The 27093-nt window shown below is 28.3% G+C and overlaps 1 protein-coding gene and 1 pseudogene across 4 annotated transcripts; one reads left to right on the forward strand and one right to left on the reverse strand.

Annotated features, from left to right (window-relative positions):
* Positions 1–1109: 1109 nt before the first annotated feature.
* LOC111278784 (cinnamoyl-CoA reductase 1-like) lies at positions 1110–5311 on the forward strand. 3 transcript variants are annotated; one of them, XM_022865405.2, is made up of 5 exons: positions 1110–1399; positions 1542–1696; positions 2133–2318; positions 2927–3279; positions 4978–5311. In XM_022865405.2, the coding sequence occupies exons 1-5, from the start codon at positions 1267–1269 to the stop codon at positions 5159–5161; spliced, it is 1011 nt and encodes a 336-aa protein (XP_022721140.2). In that variant the 5' UTR covers positions 1110–1266; the 3' UTR covers positions 5162–5311. The 3 variants fall into 3 exon arrangements, with proteins under 3 accessions (XP_022721140.2, XP_022721141.2, XP_022721142.2); XM_022865406.2 differs by lacking the exon at positions 4978–5311 and adding an exon at positions 4343–4971; XM_022865407.2 differs by lacking the exon at positions 4978–5311 and adding an exon at positions 3388–3557.
* Positions 5312–16857: 11546 nt separating this feature from the next.
* On the reverse strand, positions 16858–17702 carry LOC111278694 (LOB domain-containing protein 23-like; annotated as a pseudogene). The gene is made up of 2 exons (XR_016344229.1): positions 17535–17702; positions 16858–17405 (listed from the first exon to the last, which is right to left on the reverse strand). The product of XR_016344229.1 is annotated as an LOB domain-containing protein 23-like (transcript).
* Positions 17703–27093: the final 9391 nt, after the last annotated feature.

A 27093-nucleotide genomic window follows, 5' to 3' on the forward strand; every position in this document is an offset into this window, starting at 1 on the left:
CATAACTCAGAATCCAATTAAATTTTCATCAGATTTTGAAAAATCACGTCGAAATATAGAAAACATGTCGAAAAACTCAAGTTTTGCCGAAAATTTCGTCTGAATCTAGATTTTTCCAGAAAATTCCCAGAAAAAAATTATCCAAAAATCTGAAAAAATTCCCAAAAATCCTAAAAATTGCTCATAATTCTCCAGAACCTTTTTCTTTTGCTTATGTTTTCTCCTTATTTCTTTCTGATCCATGTCCTTTGATTCCTGTTTGAGCCTCTATTTATAGGTATTGATCATAAACAATTTCTGATCAAGTCCTATTCCCTTTTTGACTAGGATTTAATCCTTGAATCTCAGTCCAACTCTACCAGCCCTTATTCCAGAATGAGACAAAAATTAAAGCTTAATTTTCGGATCAAGACACCAAAATAAAAATAAAATCAAAATAAAAATCAAAATGACGAAAATAATAAAATAATAAAAAATCAAATTAAAAATTTAAAACTAAAATTGGGCCAGAGCTGAACTAAATCCAATGGACCCTTGTTGAATCAAGCCCAATGGGTTCGAGCCTAAGCTCAGACAAATTAAGGTATCTACAATATCTTTATAGAATAGTTATAGGTACAATTAAGATTTCAAAAGTTATAACAATTAAGAGGTGAGGTTAGTTGTATAATATTAAAGTATATTTTATTTTTTTATTAACATTATGAATTGATTTTTATTTGAATTTTTTATTTATTTTAATTGCAATTTACTTTTATTATTTAATTACATTTTTTTAAAAGATGCAATTTACTTAATTATTTAATTATTATTTTCATATTTTTTATTTTGAAAATGAACAAACCAAACATATTTTCATAAATTTCGTTTTTGAAAATAAATTTTTATTTTATATACCAAACATGTTTTTTAAAATTCAAAAAATAAAAAATAAAAAATAAAAACTATTTTCAAAAAATAAAAATAAAAAGTAAAAACGGAAAATATTTTCATTAACCAGCCTTGCTTTTTTCAACCTTTACGTATTGGTTTAAAGTTGACAAACGTAAAACCGAGCGTAGCTTCTCCTCTAATTTTTAATTAGCTGTGGTTGGTGAGTGAGGTAATCATTTTTTGCCTTATAAATACATACCCCGAACAGCAGAACAAACCAGAGCACCAAAACCAAAAAGCAAGAAGGCCACGTTCACAAATTTTCATATAAAAACACTAGAATCTCGTCATCTACACCTACAACGTTTTCCAAATTCCCCGTAAACAAAAAATATGCCAGTTGACAGCTCTTCCCCTTGGAGCCAAATCGTCTGTGTCACCGGTGCTGGTGGCTTCATCGCTTCCTGGATCGTCAAGCTTCTTCTTGAAAAAGGTTACACCGTGAAAGGCACTGTGAGGAACCCAGGTCGGTTTCCTTTACTTTTTTTTTTTTTTGGCATGTAAAGACTAAGGAGACAGACAGAATTCTTGTTATTTTGTTTATGTTAAACAGTTTTGTGAATAACTTTTTTGGGCGTTGTTTTCTTTTTTTTTTTTTTTTTGTTTAGATGATCCCAAGAATGCTCATTTGAGAGAGCTTGAAGGAGCGAATGAGAGGCTAACTCTTCACAAAGCAGATCTTCTTGATTATGAGTCTCTTAAGGAAGCCATTAATGGGTGTGATGGAGTTTTCCACACAGCTTCACCTGTGACTGATGATCCTGTAAGTTATTCATTTTTAATTTGCTTTTGTTTTACTATAATTTTCGGAATATCCGTTTGGTTCTATAGAAAGTTTGGGGAAAAAAGGATGAATCAACTTTTCTTCCATTTGCCAAAATAGTTTGAAGACACAGCTCAACTAGGACCAGGTTGAAATGCTTGTGTTTCATGAGGTTTTTGGACAATGCTTTTTTAACAAGCAACTTTTGTCACCAAGTTCTGCTTTAAATATCTATCAGAATAATTAAAGAGAGTTTGAGACTTGAATTTCACCATTAAAATTCAAATATTGGTTGAGACGGCTAAAAACTACAAGATATATATGTAAAATAATATAATAATTTACGTGTATGGAATTCACAAGGTGTACTACATTACATTTATGATGAGATGTGAAACTGAAGGCTATGGTTTGGCTGCTTTTAATTAATTTAAAGGAACAAATGGTGGAACCGGCCGTGAATGGGACTAAGAATGTGATAATAGCAGCGGCAGAGGCCAAGGTTCGACGAGTGGTGTTCACGTCTTCTATTGGTGCAGTGTATATGGACCCCAACAGGAGCCCTGATGTAGTGGTCGATGAGTCTTGCTGGAGTGACCTGGAGTTCTGCAAGAATACCAAGGTGACTTTATTTCTTTCTTCATTGAGATTGTAATTACTAATTAGTTATGGTATCTCTTCCAAAAATACAAACAAATAGAAACAATGGCAGGACATGAGTTCAAAAGTGTGGGCTCAAACACAAATGATTAGGAATATTAAACCTTGGGAAAAGTCAAGTTTAACTGACCTGGTGCTTGACTGGGTACTTTCCTGATTGCTTCTGGACTGGGTCTGGTTTGGCCTTTGTCTATAACCTGAATTAACGCATCTTGCAAATATAGAAGGGCCTAGAAACTCCTTGTTTTGGTAAAATATCCGACCACCATGCTTATTTAATAAATATTGTACCCAAAATCAGCTAAATACTATGAATGTATACTCGATGTTACACTTTGTACTAGAATAGGATAGCCATCATTAGAATCATCCCCTCAACCGATAAAAGGATAGGGATCATTTTCTTTCTATGTTATTATTTTGGTCATTAGTTATTAGAGCTAATTAAATTTTTGAAATGAATGATTTCCTATAGTTCTGAATAATTCAGTTGCTTCTAAACCAAGAATTTGAATTAAAATAGAACATTGATAACTTGATTTAATGATTGATTAATGTACAAAATTGCAGAATTGGTATTGCTACGGGAAGGCTGTGGCAGAGCAGGCAGCCTGGGAAACGGCCAATGAAAAAGGGGTAGACCTTGTGGTGATAACCCCTGTTTTGGTGCTAGGTCCACTGCTGCAATCAACTGTAAATGCTAGCATTATTCACATCCTCAAGTACTTAACCGGCTCAGCAAAGACCTATGCCAATTCAGTTCAAGCCTATATTCATGTGAGAGATGTTGCATTAGCACACATTCTTGTCTTTGACAATCCCTCTGCCTCCGGCCGATACCTCTGTGCAGAGAGCGTTCTCCACCGTGGAGAAGTGGTGGAGATTCTGACCAAGTTCTTCCCTGAGTATCCCATCCCTACCAAGTAAGTGTTTTGCTGTTAATTACTCTCTGAATTGTTTTTATCATATGAGCTTTACATAATCGGTTAAAAAATTAGCTCTAAATTTAATATAATAACTCGGTAATGCAGTAGGTAAGTGGGGGCAACCCTTGTTTGCTGTTTGGCGAGGAAGTTGGTTCTGCTCTTTGAATTTTCTGCAAGTGAAAATCATAACAAATTTTAACAGGTTTTGAATTTTACTATTGTCATTTTAGTCGTTGAAACATAAGATAAATGAGACGTAATAAGGATTTATCAAAGATTTTGCTTTAAAAATAGATTTTTTTTCATAAAACAATGAAATAATAGGGTCCACCTTGGGTTTACATGGCATGAGATAGTGGTGGAAGAGAAATAGTCTATTTCCATATTCTTCAACCTACTAAACGCTAGGTATTTTACTTGTCTTTTAACAACTCTTCTTTGCTGTGCTGAGAAGTTTAATTCTCAAGATGGGACACTTTCTAGGAAATTAGATTGGATAACAGTTCTCACAGATTACCTGAAAAACTTGGAAAAGAAAAAAATAAGTTATTTTCTCATGGAGAAAATCATGATTACATGCTGAATTCTTTTTAAGAAATAAACGAAAAAAAAAAAAAAAAAAAAACACAGAGGTGGAGGGCAGTGGAGCATGTGGCTAAACTTCTTCATGAAATCCAAAAAGTTGGGGAAAAAAGGTTGAATCCCATTATGAAAAAAAAATAATAATAAATATGATACTAATATTGATATATTTCTCATCACTGGTGACATCATCATAATTTCTGTCAAAGTGGAAGACGAAAAATTAAAGGAAAATAAGATGCAGAAGGCATTCGAAGATAAGCATATGAATCGGCAATCTTTCATTTTCTAGTTTGGTGTATCAGCTTTGACAAATGTCACGATCTTTACCTACTACTCCTACAAGAAGTGGATTTTTAGAGCAAGTGATGATTTCTTTTTCTTTTTTTCTAATTTGAATTTAAAAAGCAATAAGTTAATATAAATAGTGGTGCTGATTGATCTTCACCAACCCCCAATGTCTTTGTCAAATTCTCAGGAGAGTTGGCTAAAAGGATTATTCTATTCTATCCACCTACTGAAGTTCAATCATGGTGCTTTCCCAATTATGGGAAATTTAGGTGAAGCTTTTATTTTTTGTATAGTCAATGAATTCTGGGGCTGCAGGTAGGTCCAAAACAGGGTCCCCAACTTCTCTTATGAGAATTCTATTTGAAAATTTCATGCATATCCTTTAGATAGATTAGCCTTTTGTCTTTTAATGGGCCATAATTGGAAGGGTAGCTGAACATAACGTGATTCCTACCAAAACGAGTCCATCATAACAATAACAAGCGGTAGAAGCAATGGCGGTTTCAAGATTGAAGAAGTGTTCATAGATTTTTTTTTTAAATGAAAAATAAAAAAATTTGAAAGAAATTTTTTTTCAAAATTTTTTTCTGAAAATTTTTTTGTTCAATAAAATTAATAAATTCATCAATAAATTTTTTTATATATTATAAGTGGACATTTTGTAGAAAAAATTTTGAATTCATCGTTGGGTACACTGGGTAAAATAATCAATTTTGTTTGATGTACATTTTGATGAAATTAAGTACCTTGTTTGTGTTTTACAATATTTTCAACCAAATGTGGAAACTAAGATGCTGTAATTGTGACATTTGACAAATCAAGGTGCTCAGATGAGAGGAACCCAAGAGCAAAACCTTACAAGTTTTCAAACCAAAAGCTCAAGGACTTGGGGTTAGAGTTCACCCCGGTGAAGCAGTGCCTATATCAAACTGTCAAGAGCTTGCAAGAAAAGGGTCACCTTCCTATACCAGCAGAGCAAGAAGATTCAATTCGAATTCACTCTTAGGTTTTTCAGAGGATATATTCAAAATGTATTGTATCCCTTTTTCGTGATGTGATTGCTTAATTATTACAGCAAAGATAGTTAATTGGACCAAATAATATCTTGAACATTTTTATCTTTTAATTGATAAGTAATTAAAATATATTTAGCCAATTAATTAATGTTCCTTCCTTATATTCAGTAATAAAATATAAAAATATGTGAATTTAAAATTTAGTTGGTTAATTTATGTAATTATTTTTTTAAAAAGAATACATAATTTTAAATTTTAATGCTTAAAATCATTTATCTTGTTTGGTCTCTTTTGTAAAAAAAATATATAAATGTGTATGAGAGTACATTAATCAAAATTTCGTATTAGTTTTTGGAGTGAGATCAGAAGTGACGTCTGCGATCATGGTAGCAGTGTAGAGGAAAATTTCAAAGTCGTGAATAATTGAGGTATCTTAAGGCTATGGCTGAAGGGAAACAACGTAGTTGTAAATGACGGTAATCTAAACATAACTCCAAGATCATTAGTTGATAATTCGAATACCATAAATAAATAAATGAATTGAGACATCTGTTTGAATAGCCTTAATTGATAAGCCAAAGCAAAGCCATTTTTTAGAGATATTAGGTTTTCTACTCGCTCTATTTTATCCGCAGTTTTTATTAAGTAAATGCCATAAATTAAAAGTAAAGAGGGGATGTTAGTATTGAAACACTAGAAGTTTTTCTATCAAAAACTTGGGTCAAAGACTTATAAAACCGCCTAATCACATTGATTAATAAAAAAAATGTAAAGTTCACATATAAGTAATCATTGTTAAATTATTTGGTTTTTTATACATATTTTGTATTAGGACTAAATTTATTTGGTAATTTTGTTAAATTATAAAATTATCAAGTAATTGTAACCCACTTATTGAAAAATCTAACATTTTCCTACTTGGGCAATATCAACTAGGTTATTTGATTTTAAGAAAATATGATATAAAAAACAAGACTCCAAACTGATTAAGTTTACTTTGACATATCACAATTTTAAAAAATAATTTAACCTTTGAAACAGCATCTTAATCATCCTGTCTAATAAAACCATTTAACACTGAATCATGTCAACCTTTATGTCTGTTGTTGACTTAAAACCAATTCGTGGTTATAAGTACTAGTGACTTTATCGATAATGGATCTAAGTGTGGCTCTATAGTAAGAAAATAGTACCCATTTATGGTCTTGGTAGGTTATTTTTTATTGTCAGTTTTTTTGTCGATTTCTCTAAACTTGTTAAAAAATTTTTATGACATCTTGATGTGTTTTGATGTTTTCTACTTTACACCTCGAGGTTCCTTAATGGTGCCATTCATGAGACATACCCTTGTGACAAAATAGTCATACTTAAACAGACACCTAATCTTAAGATTTCATAATACATATATTGATAAACATATAACAAATTTTAATTAATTAAGTGTACATATACTACCAAAGTTCAATAATAACATGAATTTCAACCAACAATAATTATCAACCAAGTATGGAATCAAGTATCACATAGATATAACAACACAAAAGAGTCCAACATAAAAGCAAACCATGATGTGTGAGTATGAAATACAAATGATATACTCTCATTAATGAAGTACATCAAAAGACCCTAAATTACCTATAATTTGAATATGTTTATCAAACACTATAAGTCTTAACCCCTTAGTTAAAGGATTAGCAATCATGTTGTTAATCCCAATATGTTCGACTACATTCTTACATTTTTTCATAACATAAAATAAGATATTTTATCTCTAAATGTTTAAACCCATTAGTGCTTTTATTGTTTTAAGAGAACAACACAACTGACTTATTATCACAATAAATCTTCAATGATCTAGAGATTTAATCAACAATATGAAAGCCTAAGATACAATTTTTAAGCCAAATAGCTGCGTAATAGCTCCATAGCATGCAACAATCTCAACTTTCATTGTATAAAAAGCTAATCACACTCTTCTAAAATGGCTTCTCCAATGAACATAAAAATATTACCTAAGGTAAGCTTCTGTTATCCTAACAAGCAGCAAAGTTAGAATTTGTATATCGTTTTATCTTAACATTATCCATTTTTTTGTATACCAACATATGGCCATTAGTCTTTTATAAGTACTTCATCACTTTCATAGTAACAGCACAATGATCCATATCACAATTAGAAAGATATCTCTCAAGAATTCCTATTATAAAAGCAATATTTGGCATAGTACAAAACCAGTGTATATATAATATTTCCAACTGCATTAGAATAGGGAATGCTTTTCATGAATTTTTTTCTCTAAATCATTTTTCAAATAGCGACTAAGATTAAGTCTATCACCTTTCTCAAATAAATGCATCTCTAATTTTACAGTTCTGCATGTTAAATCTATTAAACATACGATCAATGTAAGAGTTTTGCAAAAGTTTCAACAAATTTTGAGACCTATCTTTATTAATCTCAATTTTAAGAACAAAAGAGGCATCTTAAGAGCTTTTATGTTAAAAGTATTGAATAACAACTGCTTAAGATCTATTTGGCTCGGTTGAAGCTTCTGTAAGAAGCACTATTCGAATAAAGCTAAAATAAAAATGTTGTAAGAAAAAAACTACAATAACGTTTGGTAAAATTAACACAAAAGTACTTTGAGATATAGAAAGTTGTTTGATATTAATATTATAAAAAAGTTGAGAAATGTTAAAATTATAAAAAAAAAAAATTTGGTAAGGCAATTTTTATTAAATTTATATTTAATTGTTCTACTAATTGAATATTCATTGTATTTATAATTTTTATTAGAATTACAATAGTATAAATTTATGATACAATAAAACTTGATACCCTTTAATAAAGGTCAAATTATGCTATTAATCTGTACTATATTGAATTTAGTCTTTGCACAATAATTATAATATTGGAAGTATTTATACTTTTTGCTATTTGAAATTTTTGTTTAATCTGTTACGGTTGGTTAATAGAATAATTTAACCTTTAATAAAAAATACTATAAATATATATAAATTTATACACATATAAACATGTGAATAAAGAAAAAAAAATAATCTCGTTAAACCCAAGTCATAAGTTTTAAAATGAAAGAAATATGTAAAAGTATTGCTTTAAAAATAAAAAAGAATGTCATATGCCCTTTATTAAAGATTCAGCTATTGGATCACTGAGTGTTAAGCATCTCAGTATCATGTACTAGAATAAATTAATGTATTAGAATAAAAATAAAAAATTAACAGATAATGTCATGTACCTTTTGATAGTTTTGGATTGTATAATATAATAAAAAAAAAAGAAAAGAAAAGAAAAGTGAATTATATCACTAGAATTTAGAAGTAAAAGAATAAATGAAAGAAGAAAAATGAAGTACGGTGGCTACAAGAAAAAAAAATAAATAAAAGAAGGCAATCTGGAGATGGGTTTTTGTTGTTTTTAGTTTAATCATGATAATTAGAGAATATCAGGGGAAGTGGTTTGATTTATTTGACTTGGAAAAATTTAATTATTGTCACATGTTAGAGTCTTTTTTTTTTTTGGAGGATCACACCTTAATTTATTCGTTTCTTATAGTTGTACTTAAGTAAAAAGAAAAAAAAATCTCAATAAAAATTTTGGTTTGGAAGAATTATATCTGAAAAATGTGCATGTGCATGTGGCTTGCTTGTAATATTAAAATTTTGGTTAAATATAAAGTAAGAATAAATAAAAATTTATTAATATCAAAACTCTATTTTTATAAGTACGAGAATACTCGTAAATTATTCGATATCATTTAAATAAAATTTAAATTTAATTTTATTATTATTAAGTTGACGTCGAGTTCGAACAATTTCATTTATCAATGGTATTGAGTTTGAATTTTTTAATATTTAATTTGAATAACTAATGAGTTTAATTAAATTTTTATATTTTAATATATATATTTTTATTATTTTAATTAAAAAATTATTATTATATATATGAATTTAAATATAAATAATTAAGTTTTAAATTAAAAATTAAAATTAAAATTTTTTTATTTGATAAATAAATTTAATCGAATGAATTTAAATAATTTATTTTTTATCTTAAATTAAATTTAAATTTAAATTTTAAATTTTAAATAATAAATTTGGAATAAAATTTAAATTTAAAATTTTCATCATGTTCGCCGGCTTACACTCCACGCATAAATTGTAGACAGTCCATTAAATTGAAGCTACAAATCGTAGCTTCAGCTCTTGGTTTTCTAGAAGCTATCAACCACTTCCCGCATAAGGTTTCTAGACTCTGCCACATATTCGACTTCAGCTTTTCAAAGTATAGGAGTCATTCAAAAAGCTGTGCCAAACACGCAATTAGTGACGTGTAAATTTCATGAAATAATTCAACATCATTACGAGCTAATAAAATATCATTCATATATAACATTAAAAAATAAAAACAAACTTTCGTCGATTTTAAAGTATATTTATTAATTGATTTTATTTTTTTTAAAACTCAAAAAATAATTATCTAATCAAATTTTAAACACTGCTTAAATCTTGCTTAAAGACACTTTAAAAATATATTTTCCACTTAACTTAGGAGTTTAAGAAAATGGTGGACCATACAAGATTTTTACAATTTAAAAAAAAAAAAAAAAAAAACTACAAAAGCTAAAAGCAATTTTCAAGTGCTTTTTCATAAAACAAAATTGAAACAGGTTGGGACAAAAATAATGGACATGAAAAGAGAACAAATTCCCTAGCTACCGCTGCCCACGATAAATCGGTTCTTTGTCCCAACCTGTCATATAAATGTTGAAGGAGATTTCTTATATAAATCAAGAAACCGTTATTATGAATCTTACCATGTTTGTCCCTGTCCCCAGGAAATGTTTTCATCTCGTGGTTAAAGACAAGTTCAACGGCAGTCCCGAAGTTAGCTTTCCGTTTAGGATTTTTAAACCATTTTTTATCTACCTCGGAATTCCAACGAGAATTCCTTTTGTTCTTAGAGATATTTGATAGCTTGCGTGCGGCCCCCTATCTCATAGCAGTTCTTGGAGGAAAGATTACTTGTGTCGGTTTTGGGATTGCTAAAACACGAGCAGTCATCATTCATTTCTTCTAGTTTAGGTGTGATTAATTATTTAATAAATTTTATTTTTTATAAATTTTTTAAAATAAATTAAAATTTTATTAAAAAAATAATTTTAAATATGTTAAAATATTTTGGATCTGAAAGTACACGAAAAGAGAAGAATTAACATAGCCCGTCCAAGAACTGAATTAATTAATCTTGTGTTGTCTTTTAATTTAAAAAAATATTAATTTTGATATTTAAATAATTTCTTTAATTCCTTTTATTTTATCATAATTTTTTTTCATTTTTTATGAAATTTTCTCTTTCTTTTTTTTTTTAAATGAAAATTTATTATTTCATTTTTCTTTGAAAAATATATTAGAATCTTATTATTGAAAAACTCTTAAAATGTTTCAATATATTTATACACATTCATTTGTGTTTCGAGGTCGATTAGGGTCATTTGTTATCATTTTGGTCATATTATATAGTTTGATATGTTATTATATATTATTATATTATGGTATGATTATATTATTATATTATATTATATTATATTGTTTTCATATTATTATCATATTATTTTTTATTTTTTTTTTTCATTTTCCTTTCTTCTTGATCGATGATCCAAGAAACTGAAATTGGAATTGAATTCACACAGTCAAAGGTTTTAATTCATTTTAAGTTTTAATCCAAATAAATCAACAAGAAATTAGCCATAAATCATGCTCGAATAGAACCAACCCAGGCTTAAATCCTGATATTAAATTCTGCCTGATCCTTAAATTGATTGAGGACTACCTATAATTGAACGAAAAAATTCCAGGAAAGATAAAGTTGATTTTTGGGAAACACAGTGAAATTTGGAAAAAATTTTGGTTGTTGTGGTTTAGAGAAATTTTTTTAGACAGTAAGGGATTTTATGGGATTTTGATTTTGGGGATCCTATGTTTGATTTGAAGTTTCTGGTTTGATTTATGTTTTTAAAGTTTGAATTAGGATACTAGAGAGTTTTGGAAGAAATATAGGCAAATCTGGGAAATTTTGAGATTTTTTTTGGAAAAATCTAGGCTCGAGATAAATTTTTCGGTTGAATTTTTTGGCGGGGTTGAAATTTTTTGGTGGGATTCTGATAGCTTTTTCAAAAACCGATGGAATTTTTAGTTTTCGATTGAATTTTTTTTATAATTTTTCTAGAAACCGATGGCTTTTCCAGTTTTTGGTTGAAGTTTTCTGTGGGTGTTCTTGGCTATCCTAAAAAGAAGGTAAAGAAAACAGGGTTTAGAGAGAGAGAGCAAAAGGTTTTTGAGAAAAAATGCTAGGACTTAGCTTATATAGCAACCCAAAACGACAGCGTTTTAGTAGCCCAAGATTTAAGCACTGACCTGCTGACTCGCACGTCGACTCATGCTTTGACTCGACCCAATCGTAAGTTTTTTTTTCATTTTCATTTTATTTTCCAATTTTATTTTATTTTATTTATTAAGTTTTTATTTTTTTATTTAATTTTATTGGTTTTTATAAAAAAAAATCTTTTCTTTCTAGAAAATAAAAGAAGCAAAGAACAAACACAAAAAATAATAAAAAAAAATCTTTTCAAATAAGTTTAAAATTTCAAAAAAGAATTTTTAAATAAATTTATGGAATCCACCAAACTATTGAAAAATTTCATAAATCAATTTTTTTTTAAAAAAATGATAAAGAAAAAAAAATAAAAAAATCTTTTTCAAATAAAAATCCTTACAAAATAAATTCATGAATTTTACAAAACTATTAAAAATTTTTCATGGATTTAATTTTTAAAAATGGAATCTACCATATTATTGAAAAATTCAAAAAAATCATTTTTTAAAAAATAATAATAAAAATAATTTTAATCCTCCAAACTATTAGAGGATTATTTCTTAAATTAAGTCTTACCAAACTATTGGGAGACTTAATGAATTTTTTCAAAGAGTAAATTTTTATAAATCTTTTTACAATAAAATCTTATTAAACTATTGAGAAATCTACTTTAAAGTAAGTCTTACCAAATATTTGGAGACTTTACTAAATTTTTTTTAGAATAAAATATAACAATCCAATGACGAAGTCTCTTCAAAGTGAGATATTAGTCCATGAATACTCCTGATGTGAAAAAGTTATCTTAAATTGCTACCAAACTATTGGGATAATTTTATGATTAGTTTTCAATATTAAACATTTTGGCAAAGCAAGAACATTTTTTGGCTTGGATAATTTGAAATCTAGTTGGTACATCCTTTGGATGGATGCTGTTGGGGTGCTGTAGCATTCCTCATGCGTAATTGTACTCTCAAACCTAAACTTTGGTTTCATAAATTGAAATTTACTATTTAAAAATACCTAAGTCAATATTGGGACCTCTCTTTAACTAGGACATATTCAATCAAGTGACTAATTACACCTAAACAAAATATTGGTGGTGACTCCTCTAACCCATGTCTAGTGGTAGGTCCATGAATTTATATGTTATGACAGTTTGGTGATTTCACTGGAGATATTGAGAGTCAGGTTAGTAAATGATTTCTTATTATCCAAGCCTTGTTTAATAAATTTAAGATTATTTATTTATTTATTTCTTTCCATTGCTTATACTTGCTTATTTATTTATTTATTTATTGTATATATCTATCATTCATCTGCATATTCATATCATAAAGCTCTCCACTCGAGCTCTACCATTAGAAAAGAGTGAAGTACCTATACCTTTGTGAGATTTCATGTCTCCATATGGGCCTATGAAACACTTTCACTCAAATTGAACCCTTTTCGTTTGTAGCTTATGATGGGTGAGGATTGGGGTGTCTTACTAGTCTGTAATAGACAATATGTAAGGAACAATTTGAAAACCTTTTAGAGGTAATCCAAATCATATATAGTTAACCTTAAGAGCCTAACCATAGATAGAGCCATGTCTTTCCACCTTTTATAGTTAACCAAAATCTAGGGTCATGTTGTTATTTTACTTAATTTATAGTGTTTATTCTTTATTTTTTTTATTGAGGTGACTAACTGAATTTTTTGTCTTCTTTTTATTCATTTTTTTGTTGTGTGTATTCATAAACATACATGTAGATTGCATGTTATGATTACTAACCCTTTTTTATTGTGTATGCATGCATTCATGCATCACTGCATTCATTCTTATGCATAATTTGAAGGTTCCATAAACATCATTCTAAATTTGCACCATAATTATAGGAAATCAAGGTTTGGGGATAACTCAACATTAGTACTACACTCGGGCCAAAGCTAAGAAGATGGAGTAAGACAATGCGGACCAGTTTGAGAGGTTAGAAAAGGCCTAAGAAGTAATTAAGGGGAAGTTAAGCAAAATCCTCAAAGCATTGGAACAGATAAACAAAGGGAAAGCAATAGAAAAAGACATGTCACATGAAAATATTGAGCCGCTACATTCGTTAGGTTTTGCTCCACATTAGACCCAAACTATTCCAAGTCTTCAGCCATAACAAACTACATTCTCGAGTTACAGAATGTCTTATGCATCAAAGGAATGTTCAGAGTTATACCAATCTTATCTTCATTGAAAAGATAGATGAGCCCATCCAAATTTTCAAAATAGATGAGACCAAAGAAGAAGTGAAATTACAGACGACTGTGTCTTTAAAAAACCCTAAGATCGATCAAGCTATGAGCATGATTGAGAAAAGATTACAGGTTATAGAAGAAATTGATTTTTATGAATCTATGGATGCTGCCAACCTTTGTTTGGTTCTAGATGTTGTGATTTATCCTAAATTTAAATTCCTAAAATTTAAAAAGTATGACGGTATTAAATGCCCTATTACACATATCATAATGTACTATCGTAAGATGGCAACACACACTAGCAATGAGAAGCTACTCATGCATATGTTTCAAGATAGCTTGATTGGATTTGCTACAATATGGTATGTCTAGTTGGATAGGACTTGTATTAAGTCGTGAAAAAGATTTAACTCGATCCTTCATCAACCAATACTGTCACATCATAGATATGGCTCTTAATCACTTTTTATTATAAGGAATGGAAAAAAGCATTTAAGTTTTTCAAAGAATATGCCTAAAGGTGATGAGATATCACTACTCAGGTACAACCTCCCCTAATGGAGAAAAAACAATAGTGCTGTTTGTAAGTGTTCTAAAATCACCATACTATGAGAATATGATAGGAAATACGACTAAAAATTTTATCGACGTGATGATTTCATGGTAGATTAGTGAAAATGCAATCAAGAGTGACAAATTAGAAAAAAAAAAGAGTCTTCTGCTACTAAAAAAATGCCCAACAAAAAGGAAAGTAAGACTCAAGCTGTGAGTTTCAATAAGCAGTAATTTAAAAATTACCCTCAGATAATCTATCCCATATATCATTCACCTATAAGTCATGCTTCGACTACAGTGTACCAATCAACTCCATGACTTTCTTATCCATCCACACCTAGGTCCCATGTTCGTCCAACTACCCTAACAAGTGATGTGCGAGAATCACAAAATAAAAAAAAAAAACCTATATTTGATCATATTCTTATGAGTTACGCAGATTTATACCAAAAACTTTACAAGAACCATTTAATTGCTCTCATTCCTACAAAACAACTCGAACATCCCTATCCCAAATGGTATAGAATTACTCATAATACTTTTTTAGAATAATACTAAACACTTTTAATTTTTAACCACGCATTTCTAACTAAACTTTTTAAACATATTTTTTTAATCCAAACTGTTTCTAATTGCAACAGTAAAAGTAAACTAGTCCTTAATTCCTCTTTCTAACTTTTCCAAATCCTTTCTTTTCTTAAACGGCATACGTAGAAAGATTTTCCAATAAAACTAATCTTATAGGTATTACAGATAGCTCAGATACTCACATACAGAAACAAATATTTATTCTTGATCAAAAACTAACTCAGGGATGAACACCAAAAATCAAACTGTATTTTCTTTCATATTGGGATGATTTCACATTCACTCAAGACAATATATCCAGCAATGCAGTAAACTAACTACTTTAAGAAAATGAAGCACTGTTCCATCTATATTTTGATATTAATGAAAATTTTGGCCCAAAAAAATCCTTAGCTAGAAAATATAAATCTAAACCCAAATAGTAATAATGATAATAAAAAGCAACATAGTATAGAAATATAGAACCATTGACCTGAAGTTGAGGAACTGACCAAAGGCAAAAAGGGGCCAAAAGGGGGAGGCCAAGAGAGGGAAGAAACTGAAAAGAGAGAAATGAACTGCAGCAACTTGAAGAAATGAGAGACAAGTGCCATTACCTTAGATGGGTCCCTTCCTTTCCCACAAAGGTTCACGCCTATGCCTGCCAATATCCCCCATTTTTTTGTTTTTATTGTTCTACACCTCGAGGGCAGTTGAGAATTTGTGACTTCCCAAAGCAGAGTCAACAGAAGTCTGGAAAACCAGTTCTTGAATGGCTATGTTTGCTTTCTGATTTTGCAGATTTTGGTTAAAAACAGGTATGGGCCTTTGTGGTCTGTTACAAGTTATACTAATGCGTTGTCTGAGCTTTGGACTTTCTGTATTGAGGGATGGCAAAAGCCAGTTATAAAAGCCTTCTCCAATCTCCATTTAGATGTATACAAAAATAATTATTCTTAACATTTGGTTATTTATAAATTATATCAATAATTTGTATGTAATGGTAAACGTAAATTTGATTAATTTTATTTACTTATAATATATCAATAATTTTATGTAAGGAAAATTCTATAATTTAATTATATTAATTTTATAATTTTTGCTTTTTATTATGTGCTGTTTCGTTTTTAACTTTAATTAATGTTAAATTCCAATAAAATCACATTTTAGTTTTGTGAGTGTTGCAAGTTTCATCTCTAGCGCTCGCTCGTTTTAGTATTGAGATTAATGATTTGATTAGGAGTTGTCAATGAATTTATTTCTATGTCCAAAATCAATGGCAATTTCAAGGTCACTGTCTAATTTTTACCAAAAAAATATTTGACTAGTAAATAAGATATTAGAGGAATCAAAATATATGAGATAAAACCAACCTCTATTTATCCTCTTCATACCAACACCTATACATGAGCATCCTCTCCTTTTTTTATTACCTGTGACAAGTTGCATATGAACAATTTGTGTATCATGTGCTGTCGCAAATGCATGTGATACCTTCTTTTTCTTATGATTGAACTTTCATTCTATCCAAAAGTAAGCAGGATAACCTGCTAAAAGAGTTGCAAAACTGATTCAAGATAAAGCGGCAGATCAACATCAGATGAACAACTACGAAAGAATGAACAGAGTCAAACAACAAGAAATTAAAAATATTAATGAGATATAACATACGAACATATCATTTCAAGTAAGTTTAAAAGGTTGCCTGTAATCCTTGATAGTTCACTATGCTATGCTGTAACATCCTTAACAAGGTGATACGAAACATGAGCTTTAATTTCTTTTCTGTCTGGATATGATAATATGTGTCCAGAACAAACAAGCCAAAGATGATTGCAAAAAAGGATTTACATATCAGAGAAGTTTTCACTGAATCAAATTCAGAATTCAGATCATCAGTAGTTCTTTGCTTCATAGAAGGATTTAAAACTAGAGTCCAAACTTCTATGGAAAGAAGAACGTGTAGACAAGAAGTGGTTCCTAGATTCCTCATGTGCATTGCTAATGACTCAAGCAGTTAACAGTTAATGAAAAACAAGGAATATGTACCATATCAGATAATAAAACCTCAAAATACTTCGGCTTAAACAAAGTTTGCATGTGCCACTATTTGAATCTATGCCTTTTGTCAAGTCACTTTTACTCCATGATGACTAAGCTTGTTTGGTGTTATTCACCCCATTTGAACAAACACAATCCTACTTAAACCCAGAGAAAGCTTAATTGGAGAAGCTGAGGTTGGCAACATTGTCCAAATGCTGTTGCAACAAATTATTGAAATCAGAAGTGATAAGCTTGGGGATGATGGGCCTGAAATTTCAGAACTGCAATCTCAGCCTGGGTTTTAGCTATCTGGCTCTCTGCATTGTTTATCTGTTGCTGCAACAGAAATATGAGCCCAACACAGACATAGATAGGGTCTTCAATCCGATTTTGTGCCTTGAAGTACAAGGAATCTGCTGCTTCATCTCGCAAATGGATTGGGAGTTGCTGGATAATCAAAAGAAAATAAGTTAAAACCATGTGTGTCACTGTCAAGAGTATAGTTGGTTCTGTGAACAGAACCAAATCTTTATATATGAAGAGTTTATAGGTATATGCATGGTGAGGGAGATTTACCTGAAGTAGGTTTGTGACATTACTGGCACCATGGATTCTGTGAACGGAAACAAATCTTTGGGAATTATTGGATGGAAAATAAGGAGAGAGAATGCAATCAGCAGCACATCTCATCGTCAAAAATCTGCAAGCCACACAACAACCAGGATTCATGGATCAAAAATCTATTGAAACCCAAAAAGACTCTCTCAATCTCTCTTGTAAATCTACTGAAGATTATAGTTAATATAAAAGAAAATTTAGTAGGGTGAAGAAATTGCATTTGCGGTGGAGAGACTTCTAGTTTTTTCAAATTTTGGGATTTCAAAGGAAAGTTTCTAATGTCTAGGGGAATGCCATACTTGCAGAGGTTGGAGAGAAGCAAGTATGGCAACCTTTTTTTCTGAAAAAAAAGAAAAAGATATAATATTTAAAATATTTAAACATAAAATATAATAATAATTTGAATATAAAATTTAAACATAAAATTGTAATACAAGTGGTAATCTGAATATAATAATAATTTAAACATAAAACTGTAGTACAAAGCTTGAATTTCAAAAAATGCTAATATGAAAGGTGAGGCAAACTAGACAATACTTTTTTGATTGGTCACTATTATATATAAAATATACCATCTATTCATCACAAATCCCTTCAAGAATTATGTATTAAAGTGCAGCCAATTGCCCTATAGAGGGAATCAAACTCGCCTTATACAAATTTGACCCAACAGGTAAAAAAGGCACGGCAATCGACTGTCCTTTGTAAAAAACAGCAAACCACTAAACAACCTATGATCATTTTCTGGCCAGATGTCATTCATGTCCAAATTTCTAAATCTTCAACCCCAAAAGGCAGTTTCAAACCCAACAAAGTCTTAAAATAGTGGCTCAATGATGAAGCGATAAAGTAAAACTTATGATAATGTTCAAGAAGAAAGAACATAGAATTAACATTGTAAAACATAGTTGGCCATTAAACAGCATAAGCTCGTTTACTGATCATAATTCTTTCAATCTAAATTTCAAAGAGATTTAGGCATTAAGAATATCTCTAATTGGAATAAAGCCTACTTAGTTACTTGGCTAGAACCTTTGAACTAAAAAGCACAAAATCTTTAAACTAATTGCCGATGAATGACTTTTGATTCAATCAGCAACCTATGCTTTAAAAAGTAGAAAGCCTACGCCCATTACATGGAATTAGAACAATTGACCAAGTTTTCTATACCAATATCTCTTTTCATTATGGTACACAGTTTTTTCCAGTAATTATCTAAGTATAAATATCTCTTTTCATTATGGTAGATAGTTTTTTCCTGTAATTATCTAAGAATAAACAATATCCACTTCTTTGCTTTCACATGCGAGAAACTAAAGAGATAGAAATGAAGATGAGAAGGCAGTTTCTAGTTTAGGAGCTTTCATGTTGTAGGTCTAATTCATGCATAGGATCAATCAGGTTTGGCTACCCTAATTCTCTTGATAGCAATTCTAATTCTCTTTAACTAACAAAACAATTAATTAAGGCCCAATCATCAATCAACATTATAAAAAATTTATATAATCCAAATAATACATAATTATAAAAATAAACTTCTAATAATAATGAATAGAATAAAAATATAAGCAAAACCCCACATAAATATATAGAAAAATATAAAAGGCCCAATCAATATTATAAAAAATTAATATCATCCAAATAATACATAATTATAGAAATAAACTTCTAACAATAATAAATAAAATAAAAAATATATGCAAAACCCCACATAAATATACAGAAAAATATAAAATGCCCAATCAATGTTATAAAAAATTAATATCATTCAAATAATAAATAATTATAAAAATAAACTTCTAACAATAATAAATCGAATAAAATATATATGCATAACGCCGCATAAATACACAAAAATATAAATATCGAAAATTTAAAATGTCAAATTCACCTTATTGTTATTTGCGTCTTTAGTTCTTATTTCCTCAAGTTTATAATAAGACTTTTCAAAATCGAACTCATGGTGTACCGAAAATAGTATGAATGAAAACTCATGAACTATAATTGCTCGATTTTCGAAACCCATAAACTATCTTCGCTGGAAGACCATGGACTGTCTTTCCTTGTTTGAAGATCCCTGGATGCAGCGCCAATTTGAAAATTTCCACCAATGTCCTTTCCATCTTGATTTTCATTTTAATTCTTCTCTTTCCCTCCCCTCTATCACCAATCAACTCTTCCACTCTCTATGTTCCTCCTCTTTATTTTATCTAGTGCGAAATTTCCACATGAGAGAGAGAAAATGTTAAGCAAGCAAAGAAAGAGAGAAGAAAGAGAAGCAATGCACTGCAAAGAGAACTGGCAAGAGAGGGCTAGCAAGTTGGGTTTTCAGCTTACTCAAAGGTCACGTTTTTCTTTTTAAATCTTCTTTGATGCAGAAACTGGCAAAAAACTTTGATGTAAAAGACTGAGGGAGGAGATGAAAAGAGAATCAAAGGGAAAGGATTAGAGTAAAATAAAAAAAATTGACCCTTAAATATTTTTTAATATCAAAACAGAGTTGGCTTTAAATTGAAAAGAGGGATAAGTTTAATCGTACGTATCGATAGATAGAGATTAGTAAATTTTAATTTTTTAATAGAAAAATAAATTTGATTCTTGTATTATATATATATATATTATCAATTTTAATATTTAAAACAATAAAAATATCAGTTTAGTATTTTTAATGTTCATTTTATTATTCATTTTGATATTTTTGATTATGACTAATATTATCAATAATTTATTAATGTGATATGAATATAAAATAAAATATTAACATGCATTAAAAAGTTCAATCACAATTATATCATTAATTGTTACATCAATATTAAAAAAATTTAAAAAAATAAAAATTTTAAAATGTTTTTACAAAAATAAAATATTTTTAAAAATTAGAAAAAATTCAAAAAAATTAAAATTTTACTAAAAATTAAAATTTCTTAAATTAAAAAAAAAAAGCACCATAACTTTAAAAACACTAAAAATAAAAAATATATATAATTTTTGAAAAATCCAAAATTTAAAAAAAAAATTGAAAATTTTAAAAGATTCTAAAAAAATTTCATTTTTTGCATTTTGAGATTTGCATTTGTTATATATTTTAAAAAATTTTTAGAACTTCTTTTTGAATTTACTTGGATTATTTATTAAAATTTTAAGATTTTTTATTTTTTAGAAATTTTGTTATTTTCTAGAATAGTTAAGATTTTTAAAATTTTTTTATTTTTTCAAAATTTTTAAAAAAAATTTCAGATTTTTCATAAAAAATTTTTAGATTTTTTAATTTTCAATCTTTTTTTATGTTTTAGTGATTTTTTTTTAATTTTCAAAAATTTTATTTTTATTATTTTTTTTAATTTTCAAATAGTTTTTGAATTTTTTTTTATGATTTTTATTAAATTTTTAAATTTTTTGAATCTTCACAAATTTGAATTTTTACAATTTTACAAAAAAAAATTTAGAATTTTTTTAAAAATTTCTTTTAATGCAAACATAGTAATTGATTATGTAAAGTTGATTAAACTTTTTGATATATGTTAACATTTTATTGGATATTCATATCACATTAGCAAATTAACTAATAACGTTAGTCCAAGATACCAAAATGAATTATAAAGTAATAATTTTATTTTTTTTAGATATCAAATTGATAAAAAAGTATATAGTGCATGGTACAAATGAGTATTTAACCCTTTAATAGAAACAAATTTATGAATAAATTAATAGTTTAATTTTTTTTAAATGGTATGAAAACCGCTTCTTAATATTTTAAAATGATATAAAGTTTTTTATTTAATTTTTAAATTGATATAGAAATTTTTATTTAATTTTTTAAAATGATATAATTTTTTTAAAAAGATTTTGAATTTTAATTTTTTTCAATATTTTTTTCTATTATTTTATAATAAGTAATATAAATATTTTATAATAAGAAATATAAATATATTATTTTAAATATAATATTTTATAAAGAGAATTTATCAAATACACTTTGAGCAAAGCTTTTTAACTCCATAAGCAAGATTAACAATGTGACATATGTCCTTTAAAGTATATTTAAAAATAAAAAATTAATTAAAAAAAGTGAAACATGTGTCACTATGCTAACCTAAGTATTAAGATAAAAAACTTTGCTGACAATATATCAAATAATCTCTCTTTTATAAAATATATTTGAAATATAAAAAATTAAGATAATAGCACATTTGGTCTCTAAGTTTTGAAAAAAATTTTAGTTTGGTCCCACCGTATACTACATGAGATGTCAACTGACACTATCCACATAGCACTAGTTGGCATTTACCATCAATTTAAATGGTTTGATATACGTAAGAACCAATGTTAGCCAACTTTAAAAAATTAAGAATCCAATTAAAACTTTTTAAAAATTAAAGAATAAAATAGAATTTGAGTTAAATTTTAAGGATTAGGGGTGGTATTAACTCTTATTAATTTGATAAAAAATCCAAAAGAAATTTAAGTTATATATTACTTGTACCGAAATATTTGTATATAATAAAAGGTTTTTTTTTTTTTCATTTTCTTAAATTTTATTTTATTTTAGTTAAAAAATTATTTTATTTTTTTATATATGAAACTGAAGGAGTAACAAAGTTTGTATATGATGCGTGGTTAAAGTTGGTTATCATCTAATCCATTTTACAAAACTATCTATCCTTTCTTTTATTTTTCGATTTCAACAAAACTAATTGGGCTCCAATGGCCATAACTTTCATAGCTATCTCTTTTTCTTCACCTCTCTCAATCTCTCCACCTCACCCCTCTGTCATTCCACTTCACCTTCATTCTCATCATTTTTCCACCTTTTCTCCAAAACTGAGAATAAAAATCTAATACGCAATCGAAAACAATAAGGAAGCAATCCCATCCACTATAGCATCCCCGCAGAACTTTGATCCCAAGAAAGGAGTGGTGCTTTATAAGCGTAAATCATACGATGTTCTCACAATAGATATCACTAAAACTCTTGCTTTTCCTCTTTAAGATGGCAAAAACCCTATCTTAAGATTAATTTCTTGTTCATCTTTTGTCATTCTCTTTTATCTCTTTGTCTTTTTTTTTTTTTGTTTTGGTACTTTGAGGCTTGCATAAGCTTTTGTCTTGATGCCTGTTCCATTAAGTTATTCAAAAGCTACCCATTTTTTTTTTTATGTTATTGTTTGGTTGTTGTTTTTACTATTTACTTTTTTTTTCTTGTATATGCTTTTGCTTCCTAAAATTTAATTCGCATAAAGAGTCATAATTGGTTGAAAATGAGTGAATGACTTGATTGTAACAACAATTCCTATAAAATTGTTGTATATAAAATTGAATTCATAAATTTTATGCTTAAAAAATATATATATTTTTAATTCCTATACATTGTTTTTGTATCTAAATGTATTTTTGCTTCTTAAAGTAGTAAAATTATCAATCAAACCATATCATTTTGATTTACTGACCAAAATTTTTGGTAAAATAATTAAATTTAGTGGATATAAAAAACGTTTTTATTTATGAAAATTCTGTTGGTGATGGGATGTTTTGTTGGTGGAATCCAAATTTCTCTCCCAAAATTTTATTTTTTTTGTAACTTAATTTGTTGGTTTGGTTGAGAAACAAGAATCTTATGTTCCCAAATGGTGTCAAAAAGGGGAAAAGTAGGAGAATAAAAAAAACCCTCATTTTCTTGAGTTTTTTAGATTTTGGAAAGAAAATGAATGTTTTTTCTTATTTGCACTCAACAAAAGATTATGTTTTTAAGATAAAAATGTAATCTTTTACTAGCTACATTTATTTAATGATTTTTGTAAAATAAAGTTGAAAGCATAATATAAACAACATTACTAGCTTTAGGGGACACAAAAAAAGCATACCTTTTGTTAACAAAGACTATGTTTTTAAATTTTTAAAAAAATGTAATCTTTGTTGATATATTATGAGAAAATTATTTTTCAAATTTTTGTAATCTCAACAAGGACCACACTTTTTAAATCTTTTTAGATATATTATGAAAAAATTTGATTTTCAAATTTTTATAATTTCAACAAAGAATACGTTTTTTTATATAAAAAAAATAGGTTTTTGTTGATATATTATGAAAAAAATTTATTTTTCAAATTTTTATAATTCAACAAAATACTACATCTTTTAAATAAAAAACATATTTTTTTTGTTGATTTATTATTCTAAATTTATCTAAAAAGGCAATATAATAAAATATGCTAATAGGTAGTCTTATATTCCTTTAATCAAATATAGTAACCCTAAACACATGAATTTTATATTCTCCAAAATTTGTCAAATAAAGCAATTTAAAAAATGATCACTTTTCCTCTTGAAATATTAGATTTCCATAAACCAAATATACCACAGTTATCTATTTACTAGCAAAATTTTCCATTGTTAATGGAATACTTTGCAGTGTCTTCATTTTTTCCAACGGAAAATTTTCGTTGGAAATTCTATTGATAATGTTTTTCTTACGAAAAATAGACTTTTAACAAAAAAAATTTTCATCGCTAAAAGTATGATTTTTTATAGTGTTAGGAGTTTTGTTCCTACGATATCAATGTTGTGGTTAACGATTATTAAAGAGATTATTTTACTTTATTTGTTTCCATATATATATATATATGGATATCTTGGGGTCCAATGGATAAATTTTTACTTTATCTTTTAAAGTTAAATGTTTAATTTAAAATTAAATATTTGATGTGTTGCTCAATTTATGACTAAATATATTATTTTATTTAAAATTAAACATTTTTAACTTTGCTCAATTTAAGATATTTTAACAGAAGTAATATATACACTCCATTAAACTTTTTTAACAATAAAAGGTGGCAAAACATATAATAAAAAAGCTAACAACTAATAATAAAAATGTAACTGGTTATAAATAAATAAATAAAATTATTAATATTACTTTCATTTTTATTTTTATTTTCTCTCTCTAAAACTTTACTATCTTTCTTCCCATTCTCTCTAGTTCTTAATTTTCTATGCAACAAAGCACCCACATAATCACCAATCGTCTTCACCACTTACCACTCTATCATCACCTTGTTATCCTCCCTTTCAATCCTAAACAAAAACATATATATATATATATATATATATATATATAAAACCAATCAAACAAGAACTCCTTAAATCAAAATAGATCTTCAAAAACTAATTAACCCTATTCACCCTTATCCTTTCATCTAACGAAATTTCTTCTTTCTATGAATCCTAAACAATGGGTATGGTCATCGTGGCCTAACCCAACTTTATGCACATCATCATCTAGCAGAACAAAACCTTAAAGAGGAGATCTTTTAGCAACCCCCAAGAAAAAGATTACAAAACCAAAATTGGGTTTATGCTTTATTTTTTTTTTTAATTTTGGATTTTTTGTTGAATAACTTGTTTGGGTTTTGGTTAATTTTCATGAATTTGAGTTATCGTCTGTAGCTTGAAGATTTGAGAGATTTGATTAGGATCAGATTAGGATAGATTTAATGGATTTGTTTTGAAGAAAGAGAAAACTTTTTAATTAAATATAATTAATTAATTTGTTTGTTGATTGATGGATTAATTAGTCACATGCTTATCACAAGACTTATTAACCAAAAATTAACAAAATGATTAATCCCAACTTGATAGCCAAATTAGTAAAAAAAAAAAAAAAAGGCCATGTTAGCATTTAATTTACCCTCTAATGCTATATAATGGCGCACATGTTTCATACCATCTTTTTTGTTTAAAAAAATCTTACATTATTACAGGTTAATAACATTTAATCTTTATTCAAATAAAATAATATGTTTAATTTTGAATTGAGTAACATCTCAAATATTTAGTTCTAAATTGATCATTTAACCATCCTTTGAAATAAAACAAAAACTTTGAGCTCATGAGATCAAACTAAAAGTCTATAAATACATATTAGACATCATGTAAACTCAAAAATCAATGTTAATGAATTTTTGGGTCCTCCAAGTATTTATGTCATTTTATATCTCACTTTTTAAATTTTAAGTCTTGTAAGATATTGCACTTACATGTAAACCTAAATAAATCTCCCCATTGTTTATTGAATCTTTCATGTTGCCACTTTTATAATGACATATGAATCTAAACAAATCTCTTCTCTTCACTTAAAACTGGTAGCGTGGCGATATCGTGATTTTGTATTTTATGATATTGGCATCGTCCACCATTATTATATGGCTGAAATTAAGTAGGATAAAATTCATATTCATATAGGCCTATCGAGGCCAAAAGAAAATGGAGTGGTGGCAGATAGTGGTATAACAAAATGCTATTGACGCTACTAATCGATTTTTTCTAAAATCAAACATAAAAAGTAGCTATTATGAGATAGTAAAATTTCTGTGAATATATGCATAAATATCAACTACAATCTAATTAACAAGATATTATTTTGTTTTAAACAATAACAAAAGACTGAAATGAACTTTTCCAAGTTTAAATTTCTTCCAATACTTGGGAGAAATTTGAGAAAAGTGATGTTGCTTCAAACTTCAACTAAAACACCCGCAAATGACCATTCCACCCTTTTATATTGAAAATAATTGAGGAAGCTGTTATAGGCCCAACACTACAGCTTCTGATAGCCCAATCCAGGAGTCTTATTTGCTTCTAGTAGCCAGTCCAAGAGTTTATTCAATAAAACCTTAGTTAATTAGCTAATCGAAGATTCTGTTATGATTAGTTACAGTAGCGGACAATTAGTTATTGTCCTGCTGAGTCACTCTACGCTAGAGGAATTTAAGGAGAATGCTACGATTGTGCGAGCATCACTGAATGAAATGAAAATAGAGTTTTCTCTCTGAATACTATCTATTTCTTTCTTTCTTATTTCTTTTTACTTGGCAAACTGATCATACCAATTGGGATCAGAGCCAATCAATTCTGTTGTGGTTGAGGGTATACCTACAAGGACGCAGAAAGAGCTAGGGCAGCTTCAAAAGGAGGTGGAAAAGATGGATGCTAAGTTGAATAGCATAACAACGCAGCTGATGGAAGAGTTACAATATGGCTTGCAAGCTGGGTTGGAAATTTTAGGGACAGTTTTAAGGAAGTTATTTGATGAATTGGCTTCTAGATTTTATGGATTTGCCCAAGACCACAAAAACTAGTGATTCTGGGGAAGCCATTTCTTCAATGACCAAACAGAAGGTAGTTGCCGATGTTAGCTGTATGACCGTTTTACAACAACTCGATCTTCCTGTTTCAGTTGGAGTTCAAACAAAATACTCAAAAGTTGAGTGTCCACGCTTTGAGATGAAGGATTTTAGAGGTTGGCTACCTAAGATGGAGCAATTTTTTAAAGTAAACCAGAGTCAAGAAGCTGATAAACCCAAAATAGTGATGATGCATCTTGAGGGAAAGGCGTTGCAGTGGCATCAGCATTACGTGAAGAATAGAGGTAAACTTTCTAGTGTTCCTTGGCCTTAATATATCTCTGAGATGAGAATCAGGTTTGATGAAAATAAATTTTTTGACCCCATGTTTGAGTGGC

Source organism: Durio zibethinus, chromosome 8, assembly GCF_047325235.1.
Source record: "Durio zibethinus cultivar Kanyao isolate XHJ-2024 chromosome 8, ASM4732523v1, whole genome shotgun sequence".
Taxonomy (NCBI): domain Eukaryota; kingdom Viridiplantae; phylum Streptophyta; class Magnoliopsida; order Malvales; family Malvaceae; genus Durio; species Durio zibethinus.

Excerpts from the sequence above, each read along its gene's own strand:
- LOC111278784 (XM_022865405.2), top strand. The coding sequence starts at position 1,267 with ATGCCAGTTGACAGCTCTTCCCCTTGGAGCCAAATCGTCTGTGTCACC. Across the intron at positions 1,400-1,541 it reads AGGCACTGTGAGGAACCCAG|ATGATCCCAAGAATGCTCAT; the intron begins GTCGGTTTCCTT and ends TTTTTTGTTTAG. Across the intron at positions 3,280-4,977 it reads GAGTATCCCATCCCTACCAA|GTGCTCAGATGAGAGGAACC; the intron begins GTAAGTGTTTTG and ends TGACAAATCAAG.